The sequence below is a fragment of the Acanthaster planci genome, linkage group LG11, assembly GCF_054643075.1.
Source record: "Acanthaster planci isolate LZ-2023a linkage group LG11, COTS_SCS, whole genome shotgun sequence".
Taxonomy (NCBI): domain Eukaryota; kingdom Metazoa; phylum Echinodermata; class Asteroidea; order Valvatida; family Acanthasteridae; genus Acanthaster; species Acanthaster planci.
This window is the reverse complement of record NC_141787.1, coordinates 15,070,411-15,097,694: the sequence shown is the minus strand read 5'-3', so window position 1 is coordinate 15,097,694 and position 27,284 is coordinate 15,070,411. Positions and strand designations below refer to the sequence as shown.

Genomic DNA, 27,284 nt, shown 5'->3' with positions numbered 1-27,284 from the left:
TAACTAAAAGTGAAACTATTCTTAACAACAAGATTTTTGAGCCACTTTTATTCGCAAATGTGTTTTAGTATGAACATTCTGCACGTATGATAATACCCGAAGGACAGCAATTTCAAGAGCTAAAAAAGTTTGGAAATCATTTGCACTTTAAAATAACTGACGCAATCATGGTGGCCGAGTGGTCAAGGCGTTGGACTCGAAATTCAACAGGGTCTCTCCGCGCAAAGTCGAATCCTGCCCACAGCGACCACCAAATGAAGAACTTTTATTTAAGGATTTAATAAAAAAACTAATAGGATTTTGTCTCTTTATCACAGGTTTGGCCCAAGAATTTCCGTTGGCCCTTACCTTTGTGTTTGTTTTCTTCGAGCAGAAAGACAGAGACGCGACCCGGCCTTTCTGATTCAGTCCGATTAGTTTGTGTAAAATGTGTACACTATGAGAACATTAGGACGCCCTCTGATCTGTTGATGTTTTCGAAAGTTGCGAAGTTTTTCTTTTCTTTAGCTCTGTTGCCAAGAGTTAGATCCATTCACATTCACAGTGCGAAACCGTATGGACAGGACATACAGAAGTAAAAAATAAATCATTTTTCCCGAAGAGTAGATTTTATATTGGTGGGACCTAGCGATCATAATTCAGCCCCACCTTAATTAAAGGCGCACTCTCGTCGTATGGGTTTGCTTTGTAATAATGCGCTTGCGCTCTCAGACACTGAACTTACGTAAGGACAATGAAACAGACGACACCATTGTTTATCAATCAATGACAAAGATAAGACAATTATCATAGAGTCGGTCGCAAATCGTTCTACACCAGCGCACCGCAACCACGGTACAGCCAGCCGGTACAAATCTTTGTTCGGGCCATCTGGCCGAATCACGAGGTGAACTTCGCATGTTCGCATTATGCCCATATTTTTTGGGGGGGGTTGGAGGTGTCGGGTGTTTGATTCTAATGGAAATTGGCAGTCAAGAGTGGTCTAAAAATCATTTCAGTTTTAAACTTTTCAACATGTGCGCATAAATGTCGATATACCCTTTTTCATGAAAATTAAAACGAGTACATCATGAAAATGTACACACTTTTAAAACTTGTCAGTTCACGGATACTTTCGAAGATGCATTACTTGAAGTATGCTTTGGTACTTTACATTAACAGATCCATTTTTATGTCCGTTTCGGGGGATGGGGAAATCAAAGACAGAAACGGGTATAGAGCGAAGAATGAGCTCTTAGCCCAAGACGAGTAAAGTGGAATTCGCCGTCATTGCTAGCTCTTAACATATCGGGTCATTTACTCGAGAAATGTTCTTTCGTGGTCTCGAGTACTCTCACAGAATATATTGGTATGGCGAGCCCCATGAGGCAAACAAAGAGAATAAACAAAAACAGGTATCTTTTCACAGTTTTTGATACAAAGGGCATTTTTTATTCATTGCTTTGTCAATTTCTACTACGATAATTTCCGAGACATCTTCACAAAAACCCTAAACTAACCAAGCTTAAAGCAATGTCTAACTTCCGATCAGAAACAGGGAAAAATAGAATTGGTCTCATGGAGTAGGCATATATCTAATTATTCAAAAGTCACTCCGGGCACTGTGTTGAATACATTCAACACATCCAACACCGGAGTCGTTTGCATTGTTTTTCATGAATGACAACTGTTCAGGCACAATTGAATGTAATATATGTAATGAATGTAATTTGTTAAAGTTTCTTCTGGGTCGCTTTTACGAATGCCAACCCATTTATCGGTCTGATATATATATTCTGCGGTTTAAAAAATTTAATTAATTTTACGCTTCTTTAAATTGACGTAATTCGATTTTTTTGCGCAGTTTTGGTGAATATCTTGACAAACACAACTCTTCGAACTGCACGCCTAAATCCAATTAAGAATAATCCATCAACACAATACATGTTCACAATTACTGTACTATGAATCAAAGAGGACACAGTAAAAGAAAAGTACCTCTGTGCGCCGCAATATGTACTTGAAAGTACACGTAGGCCTCTTTTGTCCATCATAGACTTCACGGTGTAAATTTGAACCCACCTCACAAAGAACTTCCACTTGAAACTAAACTCACTCTTGACTTTCCCCAATTGTTGAAACCATAACGAAGCAAGCTTATAAATCCATTTACAAAATAAAAAATCACAGCTACAACTATTCAAAAATGGAACTAGTCCGGCTGGTGTAAAAATCCGTATATCAATTTCCCTCATTGTTTCGACCGCAAAGCAAACCTGATAACACAAATAAAACTAATGCTTTAAATCTTTCTGATTATATAGCAAGCGTCTCGGTGCATTTCCGAATTCATAATACATGTATATCCATACGTAATTCTCATCATTTCAAAGCCTGTCTCAAATATAGCGCACAGGAGTTGCACACATGCACATTGTGTAAATGTAGTTCATGACGTCACACCACAGCAGGTCAGGTAATGGTCAGATAGAATGAGCGATGAAGGACGTCCGGTGTCACTTTTTATTTCAAAAGCTTGCGGCTTGAGATTGGATGACTGTGACTTAATTGTGACCAGAGCAACTGCAGCAGAGTCCATCAAAGGTCCCTTCAGGTCCATCACAAGCCAGCCAGTCGCAAGCCAAGTCACGAGTCACTTACGAGCCGTTTAAATGACCTGTGACAGAGGCATTCCCTTGTCATCATTCACCCTGGTAATCGAGACTGGTCGTAGGAAAGGACTTTGAGACTGAACTTACAATGGACATTACTGCTACACAGGATGTGAGGACCAGATTACAGAACTGCGGATGTCCTCACGCCTCGCCACGGTAGGGGCAAACTGACTCCCAAGTTCTCTGGGAGTTGTCTTGATCAATTATCAGAAAAATCGTTTTTCTTGTGGTCTTGGTCCCTGCTTTTCAATAATTTCCGGGACGTGCAACAAATATTAATTAAAAAACCAAAAAAACAAAACATACTTAAAACTGACTAAAAACAACTATGCGAAAGTGATTTCTCCGAATACCGACGATAAGATAATATAATTACATGTACATGGTTCATTGATAGGGCAGAAGTTGAATCCACAATCAGCTATGCACTACATAGACACTTTACGTAAACCACAGGCCTGCAGAGACCATAGATTTTTGGTTTCCCCACCGGTGGCAAATACATCACCACTCTTCTTCTTTTAAATATATTTCAATTAACTGTTAGCCATGTCTGCAGTTAGTGCTGTTGGGATGAATATGAGGCAGATTTAGAGTTGGGTTACAAAAATTTTCAACAGGTGGGGTAGGGGGAGTGAAGAACAGCCCGGAGAGAGAATTTTTCGGTTTGTAAAAACGTGGGTTCCAGATCCACGCAAGTAAACGGGCGAGGTCACTTATGACAACTTCACAGGAAAAACAAAACAAACAGTGATCACACAATGATCATGGAATCACATGCATATCTGTCGAGGGCAAGATAGTATAAATTTATGACAGTACGTCTAGTTGTCAAAGCATTCGACTAAAAAACCCCTCCTTATTGCGAATGCATGAAAATGTGGTCTGGTGCGACATATGGAATCCAGAGAACAAAGCGTACCAGGCAAGGCAACTGCTTATACTGAGTAAAATAACGTAGCTTTGACAAAGTATGACTTTTGCCGTTAGTTCAAAGAACTATAAGCATCTTGAAGGTCCCACTGATGACAAAAGATAACTTTCCCTCCATGCACATTGTGAATGTTGTGGCGACTAACATAAAATGGACAGCGACCAAAATTCTGAGCCTTTGGGAAAGCTTTCCAGGAAACAATGGAGCAAGACCAAAGTGTCTCATCACAGAATTTTCCTTTCAGTATTTGCCGAGCTACATTTTAAGTACCAATTTGTTTACCTCAAGAAACTAAGTTACAAACAATCGTTCTTGAGGTTGACTGTAGTAATTTCTTGTGTTTTGGTACTTGAATTTCCACTTGCTCTAGGGAAATTAAAATCAATTGAAGCCAGCAACTCTGCCCCACTTTTCATGTAGTGTACATGAACTGCATGCCAGAAAATGATATGGAGAAAAAGCTTGCGATTCAAAACTACTGTTGTGATCAAGTCAATAACATTAACAAGTCAGTCACTCAGTTGGCTGTCCAAATGCAAATGAAGTCACAAGAATGAACGAATGAAACAAGAATGCTTTTTTGACACGTGAACAGCTAGTCACTGGACATGTGACTTCCTGCTCTGTGTCTGACGTGTGTCAGGACTTGGAAAAATTCAGATTTTTCTGTTTTCGTTCTGAGGTGCTTTGAGTTTCCAAAAGGGCAACCATCCCGCCCGTCCCTATTCAGTAAGAGGAGGGGGGAAGGCGCTAGTGACAGTGTTCGTTCACGTCCACGATGATGGCCCGCTTCCAGCCGAAGACAAAATAGCCCATGCCCGCTCCCAGCACTACGGAGATGCACAGCCAGCCGTTGAAGGTCATGAAGATCAGCATCAGGAAGTAGCTGATCGTCACCTGGACCATGTGCAGGAGGGTCTGGATGAAATGGCTGACGCTGAGGATGCGAGACCTGAACAGGGGGGGGGGGGAAAATTGCCAGAGGGAGAGGGAGAGAGAGGCTGGTCAATTCCATCCAAATCGACGCCGACGAGGAAAATGTGAAGCAGTCAGTAGATGGCACTGACATTTTGTGAAATCCTGGGTTGAAAATTAATGTTTGTGTGCCTTTGCCTAAGAGAGAGGGTTTAAATCACAGGGCACCATGGCTCTGTTGAAGCCACAGAATGGGTTCAAAAAGAAATTGTTTCTCCCGTGTGACATGCAGAGCAGACCTTTAAGTTCTCTCCTGCAAGTCGGTGGAGAAATTCCCAAAGCAAGAACAAATATCTGCTTAGCAGGAACAGGCATCGGCCAGAATTTCACGTGATATATAACGCATTTCACTGGTTTCCAGCTGCATTCTGGTAAGCTCAGACTTGCTTAGTGGTACTGAGCAACTCTATGACATGGGGACTTCAGATTAGCCGTGGTCATTGTCCAAGTTCCAAGCAGTGTTATGGTCAAGTCCTTCACCAGTCCCTGTGAGTTCACCACGAGTCTTCAGTCAAGCCAAAAGCTATTCAAAGTGAACTGTGACAAAAGCATTCTTTTGTCATCATTCAAGGACTTGTGAAAGGACTCGGCTACAAGACTCATCCCAAGTACTTACTCTCCGGCGCTGTGGGTCTCAGTCAGCATCGCTTCGGAGCTCTTGGACAACTGCATGCTGTGGAAGCGGACGTTGACGGCTGACCGACGCAGCAGCGTCTCCCGAAAGACCTTCAGGCCTTCGTAGAACATGGCCATGAAGAAGACAGCAAAGCAGGAGCCCACGAGAGCTGGGGGAGTGTGACAAGACAAGGTTGAGCAACATGGCCACAGCATAGAGCAGATAGTGGAATTCTTATAGGTACATGTATGGCCATGTCCAAGATTGCACTTATGGCTGTGGCTAGGACTTTCCTCAACAAGATAGCAATAACAAACTGAAACCATAAGCCGTATCTGAAACTGGCCTCCAAAGATATGGCTATGTCTACAGCGTGTCCCCATATATTTTCCATGGAGCAGAGACCTAGACCTAGCACAAGACAGCCGATTGGGATGCGGCCACAGAAAGAAAAAACTGATTTGGACAGAGTCTCCAATCAAAGTCAGAGTACGTATTGGTGTATGTGCTGGTACAGTAAAACCATATGTGTACATGATTTAATGAACTCTTAATGTTTCAATATTAAAGGTACAGTCCATTTGTCATTGGTGCGTCAGATTCCTTTGAGGCAACACAATTACTCAAAATCTAAAGAGGGGAGCCTGAGAATAAACCCGATGAAGTTTCAGCTTGGTGAATAATACCATATTGCAAGAAAATAATGTTCTAGGATTTCCAATTCACATCAAAAGTTACCGAGTCATGCTTTAAATTGCACCTGAATGCAGTGTCTGGGATGATTTCTCCTGTTAAGAAGAATGCAGCTATGAAATGTCATGCACTGAACTGACGAATCATTTTAGTAACCACGCACGCATGTGTGTCACGTCGACGTTTGCGTGTGCTTCCCAAAAATGCATCTTTGGACCAATTGTTGGAAATGGCTTTCATCTATTGGTTTCTTCAAAATGAATGCTTGCCAGAAAAAAAAACTTCGCATGGAGTTTAGTCCCACAACCATATTTAAACCAAGTGTACTTTTCAATGACGGTTTTGTTCGGTTACAACAAAGTTATTGTTGAAAAAACTGTAAATGAAAGACTGTATACTTAAATTATTCCCAAGCCAGTGTCAATGATGAAAATAAAAAGTTCTATCTCCCAAACACATCATGATGTAGAAATTCCTCTTTATGTAGGCCAATGTTGCCTTTGATGTTTTGCACAGAGGTATGCACATACATGATGACAGGCAAAAAAGCAAACCAACAAACAAACAAACAACCCAACAAACAAACACCCCAACAACCCAACAAACAAACAAACAGACAGACCGACCGACCAACAAAAAAACAAACGAACAAAAGAACCCAGCCATCCTTGAATTGTTTGCCTCCCTGTGACTATCATACAACACTGAAAATGTTGATTTTATTTTAGAATATTATACGCAGTGATATTTCCAGCAATGAACATAACTTTACAATGTTTGTGCACATGACAAAGCTGAATGTATTGTGAATACTAAAACAAAGCCGCGGGCGTGTTCAACAATATCTGTGGAAAGTACGTGTACACATTCTGCACGATCAGTCGCTTTCCTTCCTCAGGTCCCACAAGTTGCACATTCATGCATCTGTTTTCCTGTCAAGGAAGTCAGGTTTGCTGGAACTCAAGGGAAGGACAGGTGAGAAAGTTGGATAGAAAAAAAGGTCATGGTCGCCATATCAGCAAAATGACAGCGTTTTGGGTTTGGAGGGGGGGTTTGTTGTTATGTAACTGTGCGTCCTGTAAGGTGTGTCTGGCGCCAACTTCCACGACCTTCAGGGCTTAGACAGGAACTCTGGTCGGTGAAGGAAAAGGATCGGGGATTGGCCTACCACTGAGAGTGCAGCGGGATATGATGGACGGAGGAACTGGTCATGGTCATTGTCCAGGCAAAACAAGAACTTTTTCCCCTTATTCCACAGGAAACTTCGATCTTTGCAGGGTCCAATTACCTGTCCTTGGGACAAATTATTTCCTATCAAGCACCAAGGAGGTCACATGCGCACTTCTCTATACAAACACAGCATGTACAATGTACATGTGGGTGCATATCATTTGTTAAAATTTCCAGACACCGTGGTATGTCCGAGGTAACAAAATCAAATTCAGCCCCTCAATGAGCCTTTTTTTTTCAAATACATATTTTTGAGGATATCATATCTCTGTAGATACCATTTCCAAATGCACACCCCAAAGACACTACCAGTAACGATACCACCGAAGGAGAGATTCTAGGGAAATACACTCACCCCCCCCAAAAAAAAACCAATCCGCAGCACATTTTCTACACAGGTGAACTGCATGTAGTCTTCCCCTAACCTTTTATCCGCTGGAAATATCAAATTTCTTTAAAACCTGCCATATCACTCACTCTGACGGGCTGGCACAGAATTGGGTTGGTAACAGGACAGGTTTCAAAGAAATCTGATATTTCCGCATCAGGTTTTCTAAAAACCTGTCATGTTGCAGACTCCGTTCTTTGTCAGTGATACCGGAAGGCTGTAAAAACACAGAGTTGATTACAGGTTGTTGGCATGGCAATCGAGTAGGATATTAACAAAGGAAGAGAAAAGAAAACCCAAACAAACAAACAGAAAATGTTTAGTCACTATGATGGTTGCACCTCATGGGATTGTACTTTATTGCCACAGCCGACTTCTACGGCCATGTCTAAATTATTTGGCCACTGAGCACTGCAAATGGCACCATTATGTCCCTATGGAGGCCCAAACCTAAATGGATGCTACCATTTCTCATGGCCTTGTGTGCGACAGCAAACGAGGCTGAAGATTTCATTGACAAAAAACAAAAGAGAAAGAAATCGTGAACCAGACTATTTTACGGTGGTTGAGATTAGGTTTTTGTTCCAGCCCTGAGTTTGAGCCCCAGTGACAAAGACTACCGGTAGCTGAAAACATTACAGGATCAACAACATTCATCCGGGCTTGTTGTATGGCATATGTAGGAGATGCAGACGTAGCTTACTTTACTTCAGAAAAGGTACCGTACATGTACATGTATTGCACTGTACCAAAAGCCAACCTCTTCAAAGAAGCTACACCCTAGGCCTGTTTGTTTCACGCGGATCCCGATTGAGATCAGTGATCCGGTGCTGGTTCACTGACACCACCTGCTTGGGTAGAGTGAATCAATTTCGGGATCACTGATCGAGATTCAGATCTGTATGGGACAAACAGCCCCCCCATGTTATTTTTACGCGTATTTCAGCAAAAAACTGGCATTTGTTTTTCTGTCCAACATTTTGCGCTTCTCTCAAGGAGGTCTTACATTTCAAAAATAGTTCAGGCCCATCTTCCAACCACGCCTCAAGAGGCTTGTAAAAAGAATGAGGAACATGTAAACCTTTGCAAATGTGAGGGACTGGATATTTTCTATTCCGAAAGTCACACGCTTGATATTAGCCTTGGGAGGAGACTAGTCTTTACAGCCTTGTCACCCTTCATTGTTATGACTTTTCACCCTTACGCATAATAAATTAGACCCATGAAAATGGTACGCTATGGTACGACCCATTTATACCACTGTTGACATAGTACAATGACTTGCTATCTGCATGACTACATGAACATCCCCCTGCACTCAATTAAATCCCAGGGTTACCATCTCTCCTCCCTGCTGTTCCATCCACGCTCAGCCAAGGACAACCTATATGTAGTAGGCATGCCCTCGCCAATTACATCACAGTTAAATATATCTTTCACATTGACATAAAAAGTATTGTTCTGAAACTGGTGAATAGAAAAATAAAAAAGTTGCTAACAACAGATCAGTGCCTACTGGATTTGGCACATCCTTGACCCTATAAATGCAGGCCAACAATGCATAATCACCGCAGCATGCTGTCCTCTGGTGAGTTTGGTGGAAGAGAGCAAAGTTCCCCCCTGCCAAAAATGGCAAGAAAAATGCCCACAGACAACTGCACAGGCTGTCAATCAACATAATCACACTACAAACAGAAGAACAGGACGCAGGTATACTTGCGCGGTTTTCCTGTTTGAAATATTGTGACAACAAGTTTTCCCCTCTAACATTTTCGGTCCCTACAACATCGACCACTACACATGTATGTGTGTCTCAATGCAGTCCCCACATCTTCTGAGCCAGTGAGTCTGTACATTTACCGTACATGTATTTGTTAGAAATGAGTGGGGCATTTAGAAACATCTCTCACCACTAGCTCTGCTAAATTCCTGGGTACTGTCAATAGTTACCGTTACATGTACCCCCAAAATCCAACAAATCTGCCACCTGGCTTTACAGTGAAGAAGGATTGTATTTTAAAGAGTACCTCTATGGAAACCATGTTTTCCCTGATTTTATCTGTTCAAATAAATATTTAAGCATCCAAATCCAATGCAGTGCCATTTGTCTTCAGAGCTAAACTATAACAAGCTAAAAAGGTTTTTTTTCTGTTCGTGCCAAAATGTGAATTCTGAATGTAGATTGCGTCATTCGGAGAAAACAGAAAAAACGAGGGGAACCCTCACCCTGAGTTCATAGTGGATAGTCCCTTGGGCATGCCAAACAATGGCTACATGCATTCAGAATTAGCATCTTGGCATGAACAGAAAAAGCCCTTTTTAGCTTGTTATAGTTGAGCTCTAAAGACAAATGACATTGTGTTCGATTTGTATGTTTCCATATTTATTTATACAGACAAAATCAGAGAAAACATATTTCCAAAAAGGTGCTCTTTAAGTGAAAACAGTGACTCTTCTTAAATGTACATACATGTACATGTAAGTCATGACCTTATAGCTACAATGTACATATATGCATGTACATTTTTTGTACTCACAATCAACAACAACTTTAAAAAAAGGTTGCGCTTTCTCATCTGAAACCAGATCAAATTTCTGTACCTAGAAACCTCACACCCAAAGTCATAGCAAAGCTCCCAAACTCATGCTACAATACCGACTTCACTGATACCCTGCAACCTGGTAATGATCAGATCAATTGTATTTTGGACACTTCTGTTCAAGAAACCGGTGAGGCACCGTAGTGTAAACTCTCAACTCAAAAGCACAACAGCCAGAGTACAATAGCTTAGAGGGACTTCCCATTGATCGTTAGATCTTGTAGTTTAGACTTCCTTCTTGAGACAAGTAAGTGTCCGAGTACCGGCAGGACTGGGCAGGCACTTCCTTGTTCGCGCGAATGAGTTTAGTTTTCACTAGGAAATGCACATGTCTTGGCTCGTGTTCAATCTCCATCATGTGATGCTATGTTAAGAAATGAGTCAGAAAATTGCTCGGCTGGGAAACATCAGTTGGAAAAAAAAAAACTGGCAAAGTGTTCTATGCAATCATGTGATTTGATTCAAATTACAACATTTCTAACATTTGATGACTTAAACATCCTGTCAAGTAAATGAGGCGGACAGCACGTGACAAGCTCAGCGGGACTGCACTGAGAGTGAAAAAAAGAAAAAACTCTTGGTTCCTGGAGAAGTTTCTAGAAATGGTCACGCCTAGTTTGATAATGGAAAACCCCCTCATATCAAAACACAAGAGGCAACTTCCATGACCTCATTTTGCACTGAACTGTTCACATCTACCTTGTTAAACTGATGTAAAGGTTAGACAAGGGAAACCTACCTGTAATGGATGTGATAAACAATTGTTAACCCTAACCCCCCAAGGGTTGCTGGCCCTAACCTTCCCCGTTCACACAAAGTTAAATACCCATATGGGACTTTGTGCACAGAGGCTGTTGGACTTTGTTTTTCTGAGGTGTGCCAAACCCAATGCAAAAGCCAGCTGTCTGGACCTACCAGACCTATCCCCACAGAATTAAACACTTTGCTACTGTTTAATTCTGTGTGGTTGGGGAAGGTTAGGGTTAATCTGAATCTACTGACAGCAAACAGAGATCAACATCCACATATGCATCCATCCCTAGATCAGTTAGCTACATGGACATACATGTATTCATCCCCTCATACTCACCAGACCAAATGTAAAAAAAAAATAAGAAAATAAGAAATTTCTACCTCCGACAGTGTTGACGTGCCATCCCTGGAAAAGGATCGTCACCATGTCACTAAAATAGAACACCATCTGTAGATTAGAAAAACAAATTGAGACGCTCTTTCACTTTCATTTCTATGCATTTCCTGAATAGTAATCATTAGTAATTAGTAATAATGAACTTATAACTTGGAATCAAGACTCAGTCTGCAAAATGGAAATCAGTTAAGATAAATACTAAGTGGATTTCCTTCAAATATTAATTCCCTGAAAGCCACAGAGAGAAATGTCCAAGAAAACAACGGATAGCTGTACCCCGTGCGCCAACACCACCCTTTATCCATGAAATTGCAGGAACCTGTACCGTAAAAACTTCTTGCATGCCAAAACAAAGCTTGGTAAGATCCAAACACGTAGCACAAACAAGTAAATTAACTTTCCACTGCTTGTTTTAGGGCTGGTGAATCCAGTTTTTGGCTTAAGCATACTGGTGCACTGCCCATGATCGCACCTATTTACATGCACATTGTAGGCATGTACATGTACATGTATGGTCACGTACATGTACCAACAAATTTTGTACCAAGTTAGATGTACATGTACATGTACATACATGGCCTACATGTACTCATGTACATGTGCCTTTTCCAGCTGACCACGGCACAGGTGCATGTCACTCTTCCACGTAAAACCTGCAGCAAGTACATGTGCAGTGTACTCTTGGGTACTTCTACATTTTTTTGAACAAGTTACAGGACTACAGAAGCTGCCTATGCTTACAACAGACTGTCTGGTTTCCATCAAAGGAGGCATGTCTACCGAAGTCAAAGGGCACACCGAACCCCAATGGCAAGGAATGGAAATTATTTCCCTTTTTGATTTGATTTATGTCCAATTCTGTGCGGGTTTACAGGTGCTGGTTAACTTTCATGTATATGTTGTCCACAGGTGCAAGGGAGCCCAGGCATGGGAGCTTGGAGGTTAATATTGAAGGATATCACATTTCTTCAAATAGGAACTGATCAGATGATGAAATCACTCGAGTTTGCACGATAAGGATTCACTTCAATAGATAAAACAACATAAAACAAACAATATCAAAACTAAGTACTACGGTACAACTGTTGAAAGACATGCATATGTAAGTGTACACCTATGTACACTTACATGTACAAAGATGTTACTTATCCGGCTCAAAAGATAATTCATGGACACTGATGTGAACTTGTGAAGTGTTCTGTTGATATTTGGTTTCACAAAACAAAGTCACAATATCTGGGTTTTTTTTACTGCCATACCAGAGAACATTGCATGCCGCTGGAGAGCCTTTGGTGAGCGCAAGCTTTCAGGCAATGATTTTTTTCAAAAGAAATTATTGGGACCTGGCCAACGTGTACATGTATTTTGCCATTTCTTTCATTTTTTCCCCCCCCTTTTTTTTCCTTTCCAAGTACTGCTGCGCAATTTTTTTCTAGACGAAACAATAATGCTTACGCTGTGAGAACTCTCAAAAGGTGTGAACATTGTAATGTTTTGCATTCAAACATGGACCTTTGCTCGCCATGCAAGGGTCAAATCCTACATAACCTCGACGGTCACGAAAAGCGGAAAACAAGAAAAACAACGACAAAGTCTTTTTTCCAAAGGAGCCCTGCCAGTATTTCAGATGGGATAAAAACGAGTGGTTTATGTTGACATGCAAAAAATGTGCCACTTGGAATGAAACTGCAGCTTTGGCTTCTTGCCAGAGTCAGGAAGTAATTTTGCATTAGGGATCGAGATTTAAGTTTTTAATAACACAACCAATAAGTACAGTCACTGAGGTTCAAGTACATGTACATTATACACCTGTCAGCGCTCAAAATGGGGGCGACCCCTGCAATAAACAAAGCTTATGAAGGTTTTTAGTGGAAACTTGCACAACGCTAAAGCAGAGAATGGTCATAAACAAATTCAGTAATGGTCAGTGTTAAAAGGGCAAATCCCAATGAAATAAGCCCCCTACATGTTAAAGCTGATTGAGAAAGAGTTTACAGTGTAATCAGCGATGAATTTCTCTTCAATTTTGAATTCACTCGCCTTCAATGTGTGAAAATTAGTTGGAATTCCTTCATGATGTAGGTTAAATGCTTGGGAAAGAGCACGTACGTGTATTTAAAATTGTCCCTGCTTTCTTGGACAACAGAGGGCGCTGTTGCTGTGAGGTCATCAAGGGAAGATATGCTTTGGTGCATATGTAGGTTTTTCTGTTCATATTGTGAACTTGGAATTTACTCATTGAGAATATTTCTGGGAAAGGGTCACATGCTCGCTTGTTGCTATGTGTACTTGTAATGAATGAATCACCAAAGGACAGACATTTAAGCCAGCAAAATCGTTTTTAAATGTTCAGCTTGTTGTGCACAAATCAATTTCACACTGAGGTTGTCTTCCTGGGATGACATCACACTTTTGCTCATGACTATGGAGAAGCGCATTGGCATGAAAACCAAAATCAACAATTGGAAAGAAAGTTAACAGAGAGGCACAGGTGCAATTAGGAGATTTGTATTTGAAAAAACAAAACACTTCCGAGACCCTTTAGCAGAGTTCCAGGGAGTCAGACTGTTCACTTCAACTCATGAACATTTGGCACGCATACATACATTTGTACATGTACAAGCACATCTGTACGTACATGTACATGTACATCACACCTACACACAGTAGGCTGACAGTACTCAGTACACACATGCACATGTGCATGATATACAGCAGACACCAAATGATAAACTATCTGGGGAGTGTTTCATAACACTGTACAATTGATCTTATCTCCAAAATATCAAACTTATCTCAAAGTCGATCAATCTTAGGCTAAGATCGATTTTTTTGAAACTCATGTCTGCAATTGATTGTACAGGAAGATTAATTCAGACTTAAGGTTGATTGATGAGATTAATTGCTTTCCGGTCTGGAATTTTATCTTGAGCCAATTACATGTAGGTACATTTATAATGTGTACAGCTGTACAAATATTTACATGTGAATAAAATTTATTTCCATTTTTGTTAAGTACAGCATGCTCTTGCTTTGCTGGGCTCAAATACGATTGCTTCTGTTGGAATTAAGACATGCTCCTACAGGGCCTTTTCCTCCTTCGCTATCAGTGGCCAGTAAAACTACGGCTGGTCGTCAGTTCAAAAGCAAAATGATGATTCACTAAGTGCTGACAACATCTTGCACAGTTCCGGCAGTCAAAACGCCAACATGGCCAACAAATTTACGTAACATGTACACGTGTACATATCAGTACTTCTAAAAGATGAGGCAAATGTGCATGTTGAGGCCAATTCAGATGCCAGCTCAAGAGTGGTGACGTAAATTGTGCCTTTTGAGGCTATCCATGAAGTATTTTATTTTTTTTCCCAAGGCAAATATGAAAGTGGTCAATATTCACTGAACAGCACCTCTCCCAAAGACGCTGCTCAATGGACCTTTCCCATAAAATATGCAAACAAGGCAGGCGCATGCACATTACTACCACTGGTTGGCAAAGTTGCTTAAATCTTTGAGGTTACAATACAAATCTCCATGCGCGCGTCACTGTCGCCGTTCCTGTGCTAGTACAGTTTGACATGAGTGCCAAACTTAAAGACAAGGAACTGTTACTTTCCAACCTCAGGACACTGAAAACTTCACTTAGTTTCGAGAAAAACGTGCTCAAGTATCGGGCAAAGGCTGTAATATGGTTTTGCTTGACCGTCAACGGTCCAGGTTATGGTTACTAGCAGCTCGCCTACGCTACCGACAGTGTTGACGGATGCACTTGCCAACCAGTGTCAGCAGCGCGCATACGCCCGTCCAATTTGCATATTTCATGGGAAAGGTCCACTGAAAGGTTTTTATTACAAATACGATACTACATGTGCCTCATTGTGCATTGTTTGAACTCGGCTCTGAAGCGCACTGCAGTAGAATATGCATCGTGTACACGCCTACAAACAACATACGTTTGAACACAATACTAACTGACGTTTTGGGCATGATATTAGACCCTTTAGAAAAACCAGGGAAGAGGTTCCTTTTGGACCCCAAAAGCAAAGTAAGTAAGACTACATATATATTACAGGATATTAAAAATGGAGGAAATGAGAGAAAATGAAAGGACGGAAAAAATCATCTGAAATCCTCTTCAAATAGGAAAATACTCATGGCTGTTGATACACGTACAGGTACGCACATGTAGTTCTTTGGCTGTACAAGATTGTGTATGTCATACAACTTAATTTGGTTGACAATTCAAGAGAGAGAATCCATGGGTTGGGTGTTAATATAATAGGCAACCCAAGAGTGATGGACACCACTGGGTGGCATCTACACGCACACAGCCACTTGGTGTATTTTGTTCTAGGCTGGAAGCTGTTGATTTGGGTGCAGCCCGAGTTTTCCCTTGTGGGTTTTTATGTCCTGAACGATCATACGATATCCTTGAAAGATAAGTCCATCATATCAAAGGTCATTTGTCTGGAAACAGTGATTTAATTTGTAACTACCCATACACGTTGAATGTCCATATTTGCCTTGATTTTAACAGAAAACAGGATCATGTCTATTAGTTAACATTAGTTTAATTAGTCAATCAACCCACAAGTTTGATTAAGTGTCGAGGTACCCAGCTACACATTCAAGTAAATGTACGCAAAGAAAGGATCAGATTTCATTTATTATCAATTATTGAGGATTTCAGGGAAACGTTCTTCCTGCACAATGAACAAGCCAACAAACATCGAGTTGAAATCGCCAATTTCACTGCCTCCCTGGACACAGTGCATGTGAGGCTTCGTCAATGTAAATAATTGAACATTCAAACATTCACCCTGCCATTCAACTATTTGGTTTGACCAAATTCAAACAATATAGTTTTTAAAAACTAAAAAGAAAAACTTAAAAGAGGATTGCCAGTCATGTGCATTCAGCCGCATTTAAGTTGAAATGTACCCCAGGATCCATTTTTGTTCCAAGAAATTTTAATTGCGGGCATCCGCTGAATAATTATGCCACTGGTAGGCTCTGTACTATTCTGATTCTATACAGTACCAAAGTGTAACGTCAATTGCAGGATTTTCCAAAAAAGGGGGCGTGATCCGAGATTTTCCAAAAGGGGAAAGGGGGCAAGAACTAAAGCAGTAAGGTAAAATGCCTGCATATGAGTGGAGTTCGAGTGCGTATTGGTTCACATGCTGGTTCTCACGCCATTGTCTTTTCCACGCAATTGTGCGTGTGACGTAGTTACTTTGGTAGCCTATAATGTCAACGTGTACATGTACATGTCACGCAGAGCTTCTACATGTAGGTATGCTCATACTGCACTTACCGAGTGGCCCATGTTGTGACCAGGGGGATGGGTCATACCTGGCACGCCGCTGTGGCCGCCATGATCCATCCCAGAATGCATACTGGGCATCATAGTTGTTCCGTTCTGCAATAAATTGCAATAAGGAACGGCAGATGTTAACAAGTCATTTCTAACATATTTTGAAAGCAACAACTTTGCATTAATTCAGATTCATGTACCATGCATATGCAAGTACGATTAACGTTCTCAAAAACATTAACTTTTTTAATTCATGTCATCTTTAATGAGGGTAAGCTCCGATCAGTGCAAAGCACTGCTTTCCATGGAGGCCCTCAGCTTTACGATGTGGGCATGGTGGGTCAAAGGGTGCTGCAGGTAGCCGCCAAACGGCTCACATCTAGAGAGAGGAGACTAGTAATAGTAGAAGCAGTTGCAGTTTTAGAGGTGGGAAGAAATCCTCAGGGGAATATTCTGGGTAAAACCCACGGAATCAGGCAGGGACTGAAAACCCACTCCACATGTGGACCGAGCCGGGGAATCGAACCTTGGGCCGTAGAGGTGAAAGGCGAAGACTCCCCATTACATTCAATGAACAGTTACTGAATGATCATTTATATTAGCCCCTTTGTTCTTTGAAATCTATGACTTGGACATGTTGGCATGATTACGGATTAGGCCTAGTCATCAGACCAATTGTGCGATCACACTCCACCATCACTCAATCTCATATCTTTGAGTTTGAGTAAGATATAAAAATGCAAGTGATTGAGAAAGAGTCACCATTTCATCAGACTGGGAGTTTTTCAGAAAACACTCGAAAAATTTCAAGACAACCAACAAAGTTTTGCTCAAACTGTACAATCAAAGAGTGGATGCTGCTACAGTAGTTCGCGTATTTGTATGACGTACATGTAGATATACAGTACAGTAGGTACATGTAGGCCCTACCACAGAACTGTGGGGTCCGACGTGGGAGCAGGGTGGACGTCAGACCAGTAGGTACATGTAGGTAGGGGCCTACAGCTACCTACTTCCTAGGCCCACATGTATATTTACATTGCACCATGTGGATGATGTACATGTATGTAGGACTGGGAAGGAACATCGAACACGAACGAGAACGCATTTTGTGAAGAAAAGGTCCGCTTTTTACACGTTGTCTAATCTTACCATTGCTCCGTGGTGTCCTCCGCTGTGAGTGTGACTCATGCTGTCAACTTTGATTGTTCACTTAGGTCCTTGTTTTACCAGAAACAGAAAACCGTTGGTGGAGTGATTCAGATTCCGTCTTACAACAAGCTTTTAACTGTCGACGAAATTGTTTGGAACAGCTGGCCTTGCCGGTTGACGCGTGACGTTCAAGTAAAAAACAGCAACTCACTTTGATGCTAAGTTTGAGTGACCTGATTTTAGGCTGCAGTGTTCAATGTACCCGGAACTTGGGGGTGTTTTGCTTTCAGCTACAAAAATGAACCTGCATACGTGCAATTCAGCCAGTTAAAGGTTAACAAACAAAACCTATTGTATTCTCAACCAAAATCAGAATATGCAAGTCACGTCATGAGTACTCGGTACTCGCGCCTGCATGCCACGCCACGTACATGTGCGATAAGTGTGCGCGCCTGACCGGTGGATGTAGTCACAAAATAACAACCTTTTGAATAGATATCTCTGACGTCATGAGCCAAGTTGTGAATTATGCAGTGGCCACTAATTTTGTGAATATGTGATGTTGCTCCCAGTTTACTTTACTTAAAAGTTGTGAACTTTTTCGGAAGACGTGGAAATTAAAATCGTCAACTGTTAAAAGTATTTATCTATGATACTTTTTCCAGGTTTGAGCAGTTAAATTTTTTTAATCAGCGCAACCATGGCGCAGCTTAATGAAAATAGATTGACAATGAATGCATGATTTCAGGATTTTCAGAGCCAAAAGGCTGGATTGTTTTTTTTCTTTTTGAAGACCCCAGCCACTTTTGTCTTCGTCAAGTTGTCTTTTGAGACTTGTTCTAATGCTTGAACAAAACCATAAAGATGTGGTGGGTCTATGACACTGTTTTAATTAAAATCGGTGTTCTGAAACATGTAATTGCCGAGCTTTCGGTAACTGAGTACCTTCTTAAGGGCAAGCAGATTTTACATGTTTCAGAGCACTGATTTTATATTATATATTCTTGTCCATATTCTGATCACGGGGCAACGAATCCTTCCATATTTGTATATCAATTAAACATTACTGGTACTCTAAAGCGATTGCGGTTTAAAGATAAATTTTGTAGAAATAGGCAATATATATTGACGGTGTCCTCGAACGGACGCTCTCCAAATGGAGACAACATCCATTTCATGAGCCGCTGTTTCTGGGAAAACGTGAGTCGACTGAATTGAACCCCAAAATTAAGATATTCACGGAAAATATGATTTTTTTATTCATTCAATCAAGGCAAAATATACAACGAGTCATTTCAAATGCTTAACCTAGCACGAAAACAACCTCAGAATTGACATTTTTGCCTGGATGTAATGCTACAAATCGGAAGGTTTTTACACGACCATGAGAACGATTTAAAAGTAGGCTAGAGAGTTGTTACAACATTAGTGAAAATTCAGGGTGGTTTAAGCCCTTCGAATTTGTTTCTAAAGTCTTCATTAAAATGCTGTATAAGCCTCTCTCAATAAAATAAATTTCAAATATACGATAAAGGCGTTTTCACTCTGTCTGTGTATTTATCACATAATTTACAAATATTTTGGAATGTATCTGGCTATCACTGAGTAATGACTTATGTTACAACATATACTGATAAAAGAAAAACGATCGTGGACTGGACGCATTACAGATGGGACCACCCACCACGTGCATGCAAAGCTCCTGTGTGGGTGCGCACAGGTTCGCGCGCGTATGGCGCGGTTTGTGGGCGGCCAATTTTCACCAGGCACGCAAACCTGTGGCCTCTTTCTGTATTTATAAAGTGCCATGCGGACGGCAGCAATAGTTAAGCGTCTTTGATAACTCTTTGCACCACTGAGGGGTACTTCAGTACGCCGAATCCACAAGGGTATATTAGTCCCGAGTGAAATAACCGGAAGGTATAGGGCAAACACTGCGGCTCACTTTTGAAAAATCCTTTTACGATATAAGGCACCCTACTCGCTGAAATTCATGGTAAAATTGAGAACGCTGTTGCCCACCTAATGTTAAAAAAGAAACACCCGGCATAGACTGTTCACCACACGTCCCGAGTCGAGATAAAAGCACTGCGCTACTTGCACGCATGAAGCCAATGCTTTAATATTTAAAGCTGCTTACGTACAATGAGGGCGCTATCATTTTTGCCAGTATACCAGCAAGAATTAAAAAAAGGTAGAGAACTTGCTTCCAAGGGTGATAAGGAACTGTATAGCTTGAAAAGAAAAAGCCGTAAGAAAGAAAATTAATTAAGCAATAATTCACATGAATATTTCTTTCTGAACTGCAGAAATCGATTTGTTTTGGTCGATTTGACCTTCTGTTTATGCTGTTATGTTACTTGTTCGTTTCAGAAGTCCTTTTTTCGATTCCTTTTCGTGAGAGAATGAGAATTGTCCATTTATTTTCCTCCACGCATGCCTGGGAGTTCTACAGGCTGTCGCTGTTGACCGATTTGTCTCATGATCGCTGCCAGTATCGCCGCTCGTCCAGAGGCGCTCAGCTGGGGCGCGCCACCTCGCTTCTCCACTGTCGCACCATCGCGGGGCACGGGATTCTGAAAGAACCTGATACCGATAGGCAACTCCACCGGCTCGGGAGCGCGTTCCCGAATCCGACGCATGATCTCCCGCCGCACCATGACGCGCTGCGTCGGCGACAGGTTCTCTCGCTTCTCCATGTTCTTAGGCGAGAGCCCGCCGGCCAGATCCGGCTGCATCTGGTTAAAACCGGTGGGAACGAACTGCTCCAGGAGTGTCAAACGGTCTTGCAGCGCGTGCACCATCGACCTTCCTTCCTGGATGAATCCGGTTGCGACTTGACCGAAGACTGTTGCGTCATCGACGACTCCTTCCTCCGTTGATGGGGGCGCTAGAGCTAGAGAGGCAGACGTTGATTCACGGCTTGGAAGCAACTCCTGCAAATTGTTGCCAGCGTCAGCCAAGTTTGGCGCCGCCTGCGCCACTCCCACAGTCAACTTAAGGAGTAGGGCGAAAACTGCGTAGCAACACTGGACAGTCGCCATGGTGATTGGAATGACGCAACGGGTGTGGAACCTGGAGAGAATCAACTTATTGTGGTAAGTAACGAGTGACGGGGCCTTTGGAGAAGTTCTGCTAATAGAATTCTACGTACGACACGCAGTAAAGTCGGTCAATTTTGCACTATAGCCTGCTCTGTGTAGCATTCGCGAAAATTGAACCTTTAAAAATTTTTGTTGGATGTGTTGAATTGTGGTACCTATAGGTAGTTATTCCTATTTTTGTATGTTAAACAGTAAATCGACTGTTTTGTGTCTACTGCAGAACTGAGTATGCGTACACTCTTACAAAGTCACAAACCAAATATTTATAGCCTGCATTAAAATTGCAAAGTTTCTGTAAGGAACCCTTGGAGGTGGTGGAAAACTATTATTCCAGAGCGCTCAGACAACTCTACAACAAAACAGCATAAAAACAGGAAGTTGGGAAAACCAGATATTTCTTACAAAAGCTAATTTTTTCCCCCGCGTACAGATATCTCTCACCTCTGCAATTCGTACCCTGCCTTCTCAAGAAACTGAAGAACTTCACTTGGAATGTGCACTTGTACATGAATTTGCTTTGACAAGTCAATTATAATTACAAAGCGCCCCCAGCTGCTTTGTCACCAAACCATAACTCTCTTACAACTGAGCTGTCATACATGGGATATTTCTTCAGGCGTTTTTTTTATTACTATAACTCGTTTCAGACCGCCAGCGTTTATCTAATTTCCCTAAGCCTTAATTAATCTGTTATTTTCCCAAAAGGACGAAGTAGTGGGCCCAACGAACGTAATTCAGAAGGAGCTGTATTGTTTGCCCCAACCACATGGGTAAGGTAAATTGACGGCCGGAAGCGGTGATCCTACAGTTGGAATGTGGGAGTGAAACTTGCCAGTAATCACGAAATCTAGTAACACTAATTATTGATTTAGGCATTTCACAAGTTCTAAGCAGTTATTCAGAAAGTTGCTTTACAGCATCTGGATGGATTTGGCGCTCTGCCTCGAAAGACTTTGTTTACTATGTGGATTTTCTTGCGATTTTTAAAAACTCACAAGAAAATCAAATTTGAAAAAACAGTTTTTGATTGGATTACTGGTTTAAATAAAAAGCTTATACTAATAAGCCCTCACGAAACGTCATTAAAATGTAGAGGTGGCTTGGGTTTGAGTTTTGATGACGTTATAGCAAATTAGATATCGAAGAGAAAATATTTGGCTCTATTTGATTTTGGTTATTAAAGAGTATTCAAGGCCGTTTTGAGGGGTAAACAATATTTGGGGGAAAATACCGCACTGTGTGCATGATTCAAGTGTTCATTTCAAGCCTGTCACAGCAGTCATACGAATTCTCAAGTGACGGAGCCGATAAAGCGAGTCCCAATGAAAACAGCAACAGCCGCTGGCAAGTGGCTCTCATAAGCACACGTGTTATTTGCCTGCTGTAGCCATTATTTGGACAGAGCCGTTCTTTTGTTTTATTTTGTTTTTTGTTTTTTATTTTGTGTATTAAAAAAAAAAGAACGAGAGAGGCCATTTTGGCGGGCATTTCCCCTCCTTCCCAAACCATGTAAAAAGCCCCAAAATGTATAGCCTCATCCCTTAGATAGGGCGTCAAAAGGTTGCAAGGTTGCGTGCAGAAATTCCCCAAATTTTGGGCCCAGAAAGTTTGGTCGAGAAAAAAACGCCCCTCTCCTCCCCCTCCCCAATGGCCATGGATTCACCCTGATGAAGATGCTCACAGAATAATAATTACCCTGTCCACTTTCCTAACATTGTAACTGCTATTTACAAGAGAAAAACGTTAAGGTGTGATGTAAAAAAAAACCAGACTGTTTGAAGAAAAGATGTCCAAACTACGCTACCTTCACCATAAGAAGCCGGGTTATGTTGGACCATTTCACAACCGGTCATCTGAAATTCATGTCCTCACCCGTGTTAACCCGCGTGCATAAAACTCTTCAATTGGAAAAAGTTTGTAAAGTTTTGGCTGACCCGTATCGGGAAAATGCGCGTTGCCCGAGAACGCGCAGCATTCCAAATTTCCACGGAATTGGTGTCAATATGAGACCGCGACATGTTACTAAAAAACTGCTTATGGTTCGGCACGTGAACACAATACACTGCGACGATATTGGAAAAAAGGGTGTGGATTCCACCCTTCGCTCTTTTCGGGTTGAAGCCCCATCTGAGGCCGGGGTTAGTCCGAGACTAACGTGTTTTTTCCCATAATGCTCTAACTGAAAGGTATTTTAAACAAGGAGCACGGAATACCCAAGCTCATCAAATTACATTGAAAACATTTTCTCCACCATCACTGAGGTATCGTCGGTTGGGATGGTATTCGAGGATGGGATGGCACACTCTTATAAAATTGTGGATCATTTTTTGTATTCCAGAAAGGCTCATGTTAACCAACTGCATGTTAATGTCTTAAAACAAACCCGAATTCACTTTGTTCCAGCATCCAGTGAATTGAACTCTCCAGAGAGATGTTTCCCACAGTGCCCGACAGTTAAAATTACCAGCATCACAGCTGCACACAAAGATCAGCCACGACGTGCCGTCAGTTGTAGGGGGCACTGATGCAACAGCTAGCAAAATCGACGTGCAGTACTCGAATGGCTATTAACTTCATAACACGAGTCTTCAAAGTGAGGCAAACTTACCCGGAAAGAAAATCGTCAGGGGGTTTTCGTGAAGGTTCGAGGATGAGCGTCTGTATGGGTGGACTCGGCTTCTACTGACAAAGTGGATGGAGACGTCGCATGACTTGCCGCGATCTCGACTCCTCCAAGTCTCGATTCTCAATTTGTTTCCGTGTTTGTTTCAGGGCTCTTTATACATGTGTGAGACCAGGCGTGGGAGTCGATAACAGTATTACAAACACTGCCTGCAGGATGAAGTTCAAGTCCCTCGGCCGTGTCTTTTAGCACCGAGGCATATTAGCGAGTGTCCCCGGACTGTAGCAGTCGTTGAACCTTTGCGAGGCTATTGGCTCCAAGTTACGCGGGTGTGACGCTCGTGCCTCACACGTGGACGTATGAAACTCTCAGACCAAGTAGCAGGCACGGTGTATGATGAAATACCATGATGAATCTATCTTCAAATGGTGAGTCTAAGGACCGGGTCAAAGTAGACTGGGACAAGTCTAATCAGATAAGACATCTCGCTAAAAATCGGTCACAAATTACCCGTGATGATTGAATGAAGTCCCGCTGATTAGCTGATTTCTGAAGATATTTTTCTCGAAACTTGATTAGATTATTTATACTTGTGCGAAATGGACGCCCGATTAATGAGGCAGTCGTATTTTGGAGGGTTTTTAGAATGTATTGAGTGTCCACCAACACGTCTGTGCTTATGCACATAAGCGTATTAAAGTCAACTCCCTACGTTAAAATCGTAAAATGTATAAAGGGATTTAAATAGGCATCCGACGATACACTTACAAGTGCGTGCAATTTATTGGCTACTTGAGGCTACCATAGATTTATTGGGAATTAGAGATAACACTACCATGTTTCTCTTGGGAAAAAAGTGCCTCATTCGTGCACAAATTAATTCAAATGAAAAGAGAGGACAGAAAGTTTAGATCGGGTTCATCGTGTGTTAATTTACAACTGTCATTGCGGGTGTGTACATTTCGACCAACACGTCTTGTGTAAACACTTAGCAGTGCAATGCCAACCTGGCAAATTATTCTCGAAAAGTGTCAGCGAGGCAAGAGTGCGCGATATTTCGAAGATATTTATTTTGGAAAACGAAAACGTCCGGGCGGCGACGAAAAACAATAACTGAAATTAAGGAGTGCTCAAGGGTTCGCTTGTATCCAGCATCGTGCCCAAAGACGCTGTGGCTGACGACCGCTTTAATATCTGGCACATAAAATTGTGGAGGAAAAGCAAAGCATTATGAGCATTATATAACGCTACGGTGGCGTAAATCTGTGCTGGAAATTGGGGGAGGGGGGTGGGAATGGGAAAAGATGGGAGGGTGACTTGCTGGCCATGGAAATTTGAACTGGGGGGGCTATACCATATATACTGCATAGAGGGCGATGTTCAAAATAAAAATGTACATCTGTAATGTGTATCAAATTCATACAGAATCTTACATTAGAAAGACATATTTTATGGCTTTATAAAATTCTTTTCCCATATTAGGGTTTACTTTAGACGTTTTAGTCGTTGGGAAATCCCAAAAGTTCTTCCCAAATGCATTTCAATTGTTTGCTCATCACAAAAAAAAATAGCCCATCCCTTCACCTCAAAAAGTGGGGTGGATTGGATATACAACCCCATCCGCAGGGATTTACGCCCATGTAAGGCTATAAGCCTTGCATGCGGGATTTCAGCCAAAAATGATAATGAATTGGAATAACATTTAACATGAGCGCTAACACTGAGCTCACATTTCATTAAAAAAAATTAGTCGGGTATTTCTGATTTATCAGTAAGACTTTTTCGTGTTTTGCTTACTAGTCTAGTTTTGCCCAACCAGGAATCCCATTCATGAGACTCAGCTGACCACACAAAGCTACTCTGAGGTGAACAGAAGCAGGTTGATGCCGCTTACTAATAAGTTTGGTGGTGTTACCGAGTTCACGTAATGGATGGTGTTGACATATTAAACGAAGCCATTTTGTGAAGTTCTAATGGCTTTTAGTGATTGCGTCCACCGACCGTGGAAACCCGTTTTTCTTCAAGAACAGAGGATACGCAGTTATTGTGTGGGCGTCGTGCACACAAGACAACTTCGTAAAATTGCGTACTCGCAATCCATATCCCTATATTCACGCGTAGATAATGAGCTTTGTTAACGAGTAATGCGATCTCTGGATAATTAGACGGATAGGCCTCGTTGATATAATACGTACGAATTCACTAATGCACCGTCAATTTGTTCTTTGCTGAGCATCAAAAATTGATCAAAATTGAAACTTGATCTTGTAATTTGGGAACAGCCGTTGGCATGCACCAAAGCACTAAAGCAACATCTGACGACCTAAATGTAAACATTTCTTTCCTTTTGCTTTAAATAGAATCTGACGGTTGTTAGTTTGGCTGGGTCCGGACAATCTCACATTTTCAATGTAAATGACTGATGATTCTTTCAATCGAGTGGTTGCATTGCCCGGGGAATCAGTGTTTTCACTCCACCGACGTTGAAATTGGGTTTCGTGAATTGTGATGTTTGTATGTATTTTTTTTCATTTTGTTCAACGACCTACCTACCTTGCAGCTGTACAGTACTTACCTTTAGTATCTAGTGATGACAGACATTGTGCATTTTTCAAGAAACTCATTTTATTTTCACCCAAAGAACTCGCTCATGTTTCAAAAACAGGTGGACGTAGCAGGTCGACTAATCTCTTTTGGGAAATTGAAGGGAGGAAAAAGGGAAAAAATAATAATAATAAAAAAAACTGTAACACAGCAACTGAACCCAGTCACTCTTTAGTTTGACGTCTTATTTTGTTTAATTGTTCTTGAGTCGAAATCATCGATAAAGTGCAGTGGCACACCAGGCAGGATTTGTTGTTGGTGAGGCTTGGACTGAAATTTACCGCCGAAACATACAGCTCAAGCCTCCCTTGCGTCACAGGGGACTGGGATTTGCGGCAGTATCAGAGCTAGTGTAGTTAAATATAAAGGCGTGTATGTGCATATTGTATCTTCGTTTTTAAGACAGAAAAAAATCCGGGGAGGGGCTCAAGCCTTCAAGCCCACCTGCGATTGCACCACTGATGAATTGCATTTGAAATATCGCCTGACTTCTCGAATAAAGTCGTTCGAGTCGACAAGTCCCGTGAGCTCAAGCATGTGGATTTCATGGTGGTGACGGGTTGGTCCAAATGTCCCGCCAAAGGGAGAGTGACCTTTGCCTTGTTTTATGCAGTTCTACCATGAGCACACATTTCTAACTTTCATTGAATCAAAGACAAATTTAACTTGGCACCTGAGAATGACTCTTAAATTAACGCACAACGACATCACATCGGCGTCATGCCCGCGTAACACTCAATATCCTCGTTGAAATTAGGTTTTGATTTCAGACACTGGGCTTCGGGAACAGTCGCCCTCTACAAATATGGTAATCTTGTTTCTTCCCATTGTGTATGGCCGTGATTAAAAACCAATCATAACTGAAGTACATCCAGTATTTCTTCCCAGACTTAATTAAGACATGACGTCTCAACGAGCAGTGGCATCATTATTAACGTAACCACAGACCTTGAGACTGTGACTTGTGAAAGGATGTGGATACTTACAGAAGGAGCTCGCTCTCAGTCAAGCAGACTGTCTGACTGCTCTTTGAGTCCCTTTCCTTCATTTACAAAGTGCTAAATGATATTTGTTCATGCACATATAGTGCTTTTTAAAATTCACGGCCACAAAATAAGACACCGTGCTCATAACTGCCCTCCAATATTAAACGAAACATTGCGCACTTTTTTGATTCATTTTGTTTCTCGTGGAGTCAACCTTAATGGTATTCAGCCCCTTACCTGCAATATTATTCTGTTTTC

General features: G+C 41.6%; 2 protein-coding genes across 2 annotated transcripts; both read right to left on the bottom strand.

Annotated features, from left to right (window-relative positions):
- Nucleotides 1-1,397: 1,397 nt before the first annotated feature.
- On the bottom strand, nucleotides 1,398-18,150 carry slc31a1 (solute carrier family 31 member 1). The gene is made up of 5 exons (XM_022229519.2): nucleotides 17,710-18,150; nucleotides 16,558-16,662; nucleotides 11,225-11,291; nucleotides 5,180-5,348; nucleotides 1,398-4,540 (listed from the first exon to the last, which is right to left on the bottom strand). Exons 1-5 carry the CDS (start codon nucleotides 17,746-17,748, stop codon nucleotides 4,339-4,341), a joined length of 582 nt encoding a protein of 193 aa, XP_022085211.1. The 5' UTR covers nucleotides 17,749-18,150; the 3' UTR covers nucleotides 1,398-4,338.
- Nucleotides 18,151-18,944: 794 nt separating this feature from the next.
- LOC110976338 (uncharacterized) lies at nucleotides 18,945-23,653 on the bottom strand. The gene is made up of 2 exons (XM_022229522.2): nucleotides 23,422-23,653; nucleotides 18,945-20,784 (listed from the first exon to the last, which is right to left on the bottom strand). Exon 2 carries the CDS (start codon nucleotides 20,751-20,753, stop codon nucleotides 20,130-20,132), a length of 624 nt encoding a protein of 207 aa, XP_022085214.2. The 5' UTR covers nucleotides 20,754-20,784; nucleotides 23,422-23,653; the 3' UTR covers nucleotides 18,945-20,129.
- Between the last annotated feature and the right edge of the window lie 3,631 nt (nucleotides 23,654-27,284).

Bases quoted from the DNA above. Each gene is read 5' to 3' on its own strand.
- LOC110976338 (XM_022229522.2), bottom strand. From the start codon at position 20,753: ATGGCGACTGTCCAGTGTTGCTACGCAGTTTTCGCCCTACTCCTTAAG.
- slc31a1 (XM_022229519.2), bottom strand. From the start codon at position 17,748: ATGAGTCACACTCACAGCGGAGGACACCACGGAGCAATG. The intron at 16,663-17,709 runs GTAAGATTAGAC...AATTTATTGCAG, and splicing joins GAGGACACCACGGAGCAATG to AACGGAACAACTATGATGCC. The intron at 4,541-5,179 runs GTAAGTACTTGG...CCCCCTGTTCAG, and splicing joins GAGACCCACAGCGCCGGAGA to GTCTCGCATCCTCAGCGTCA.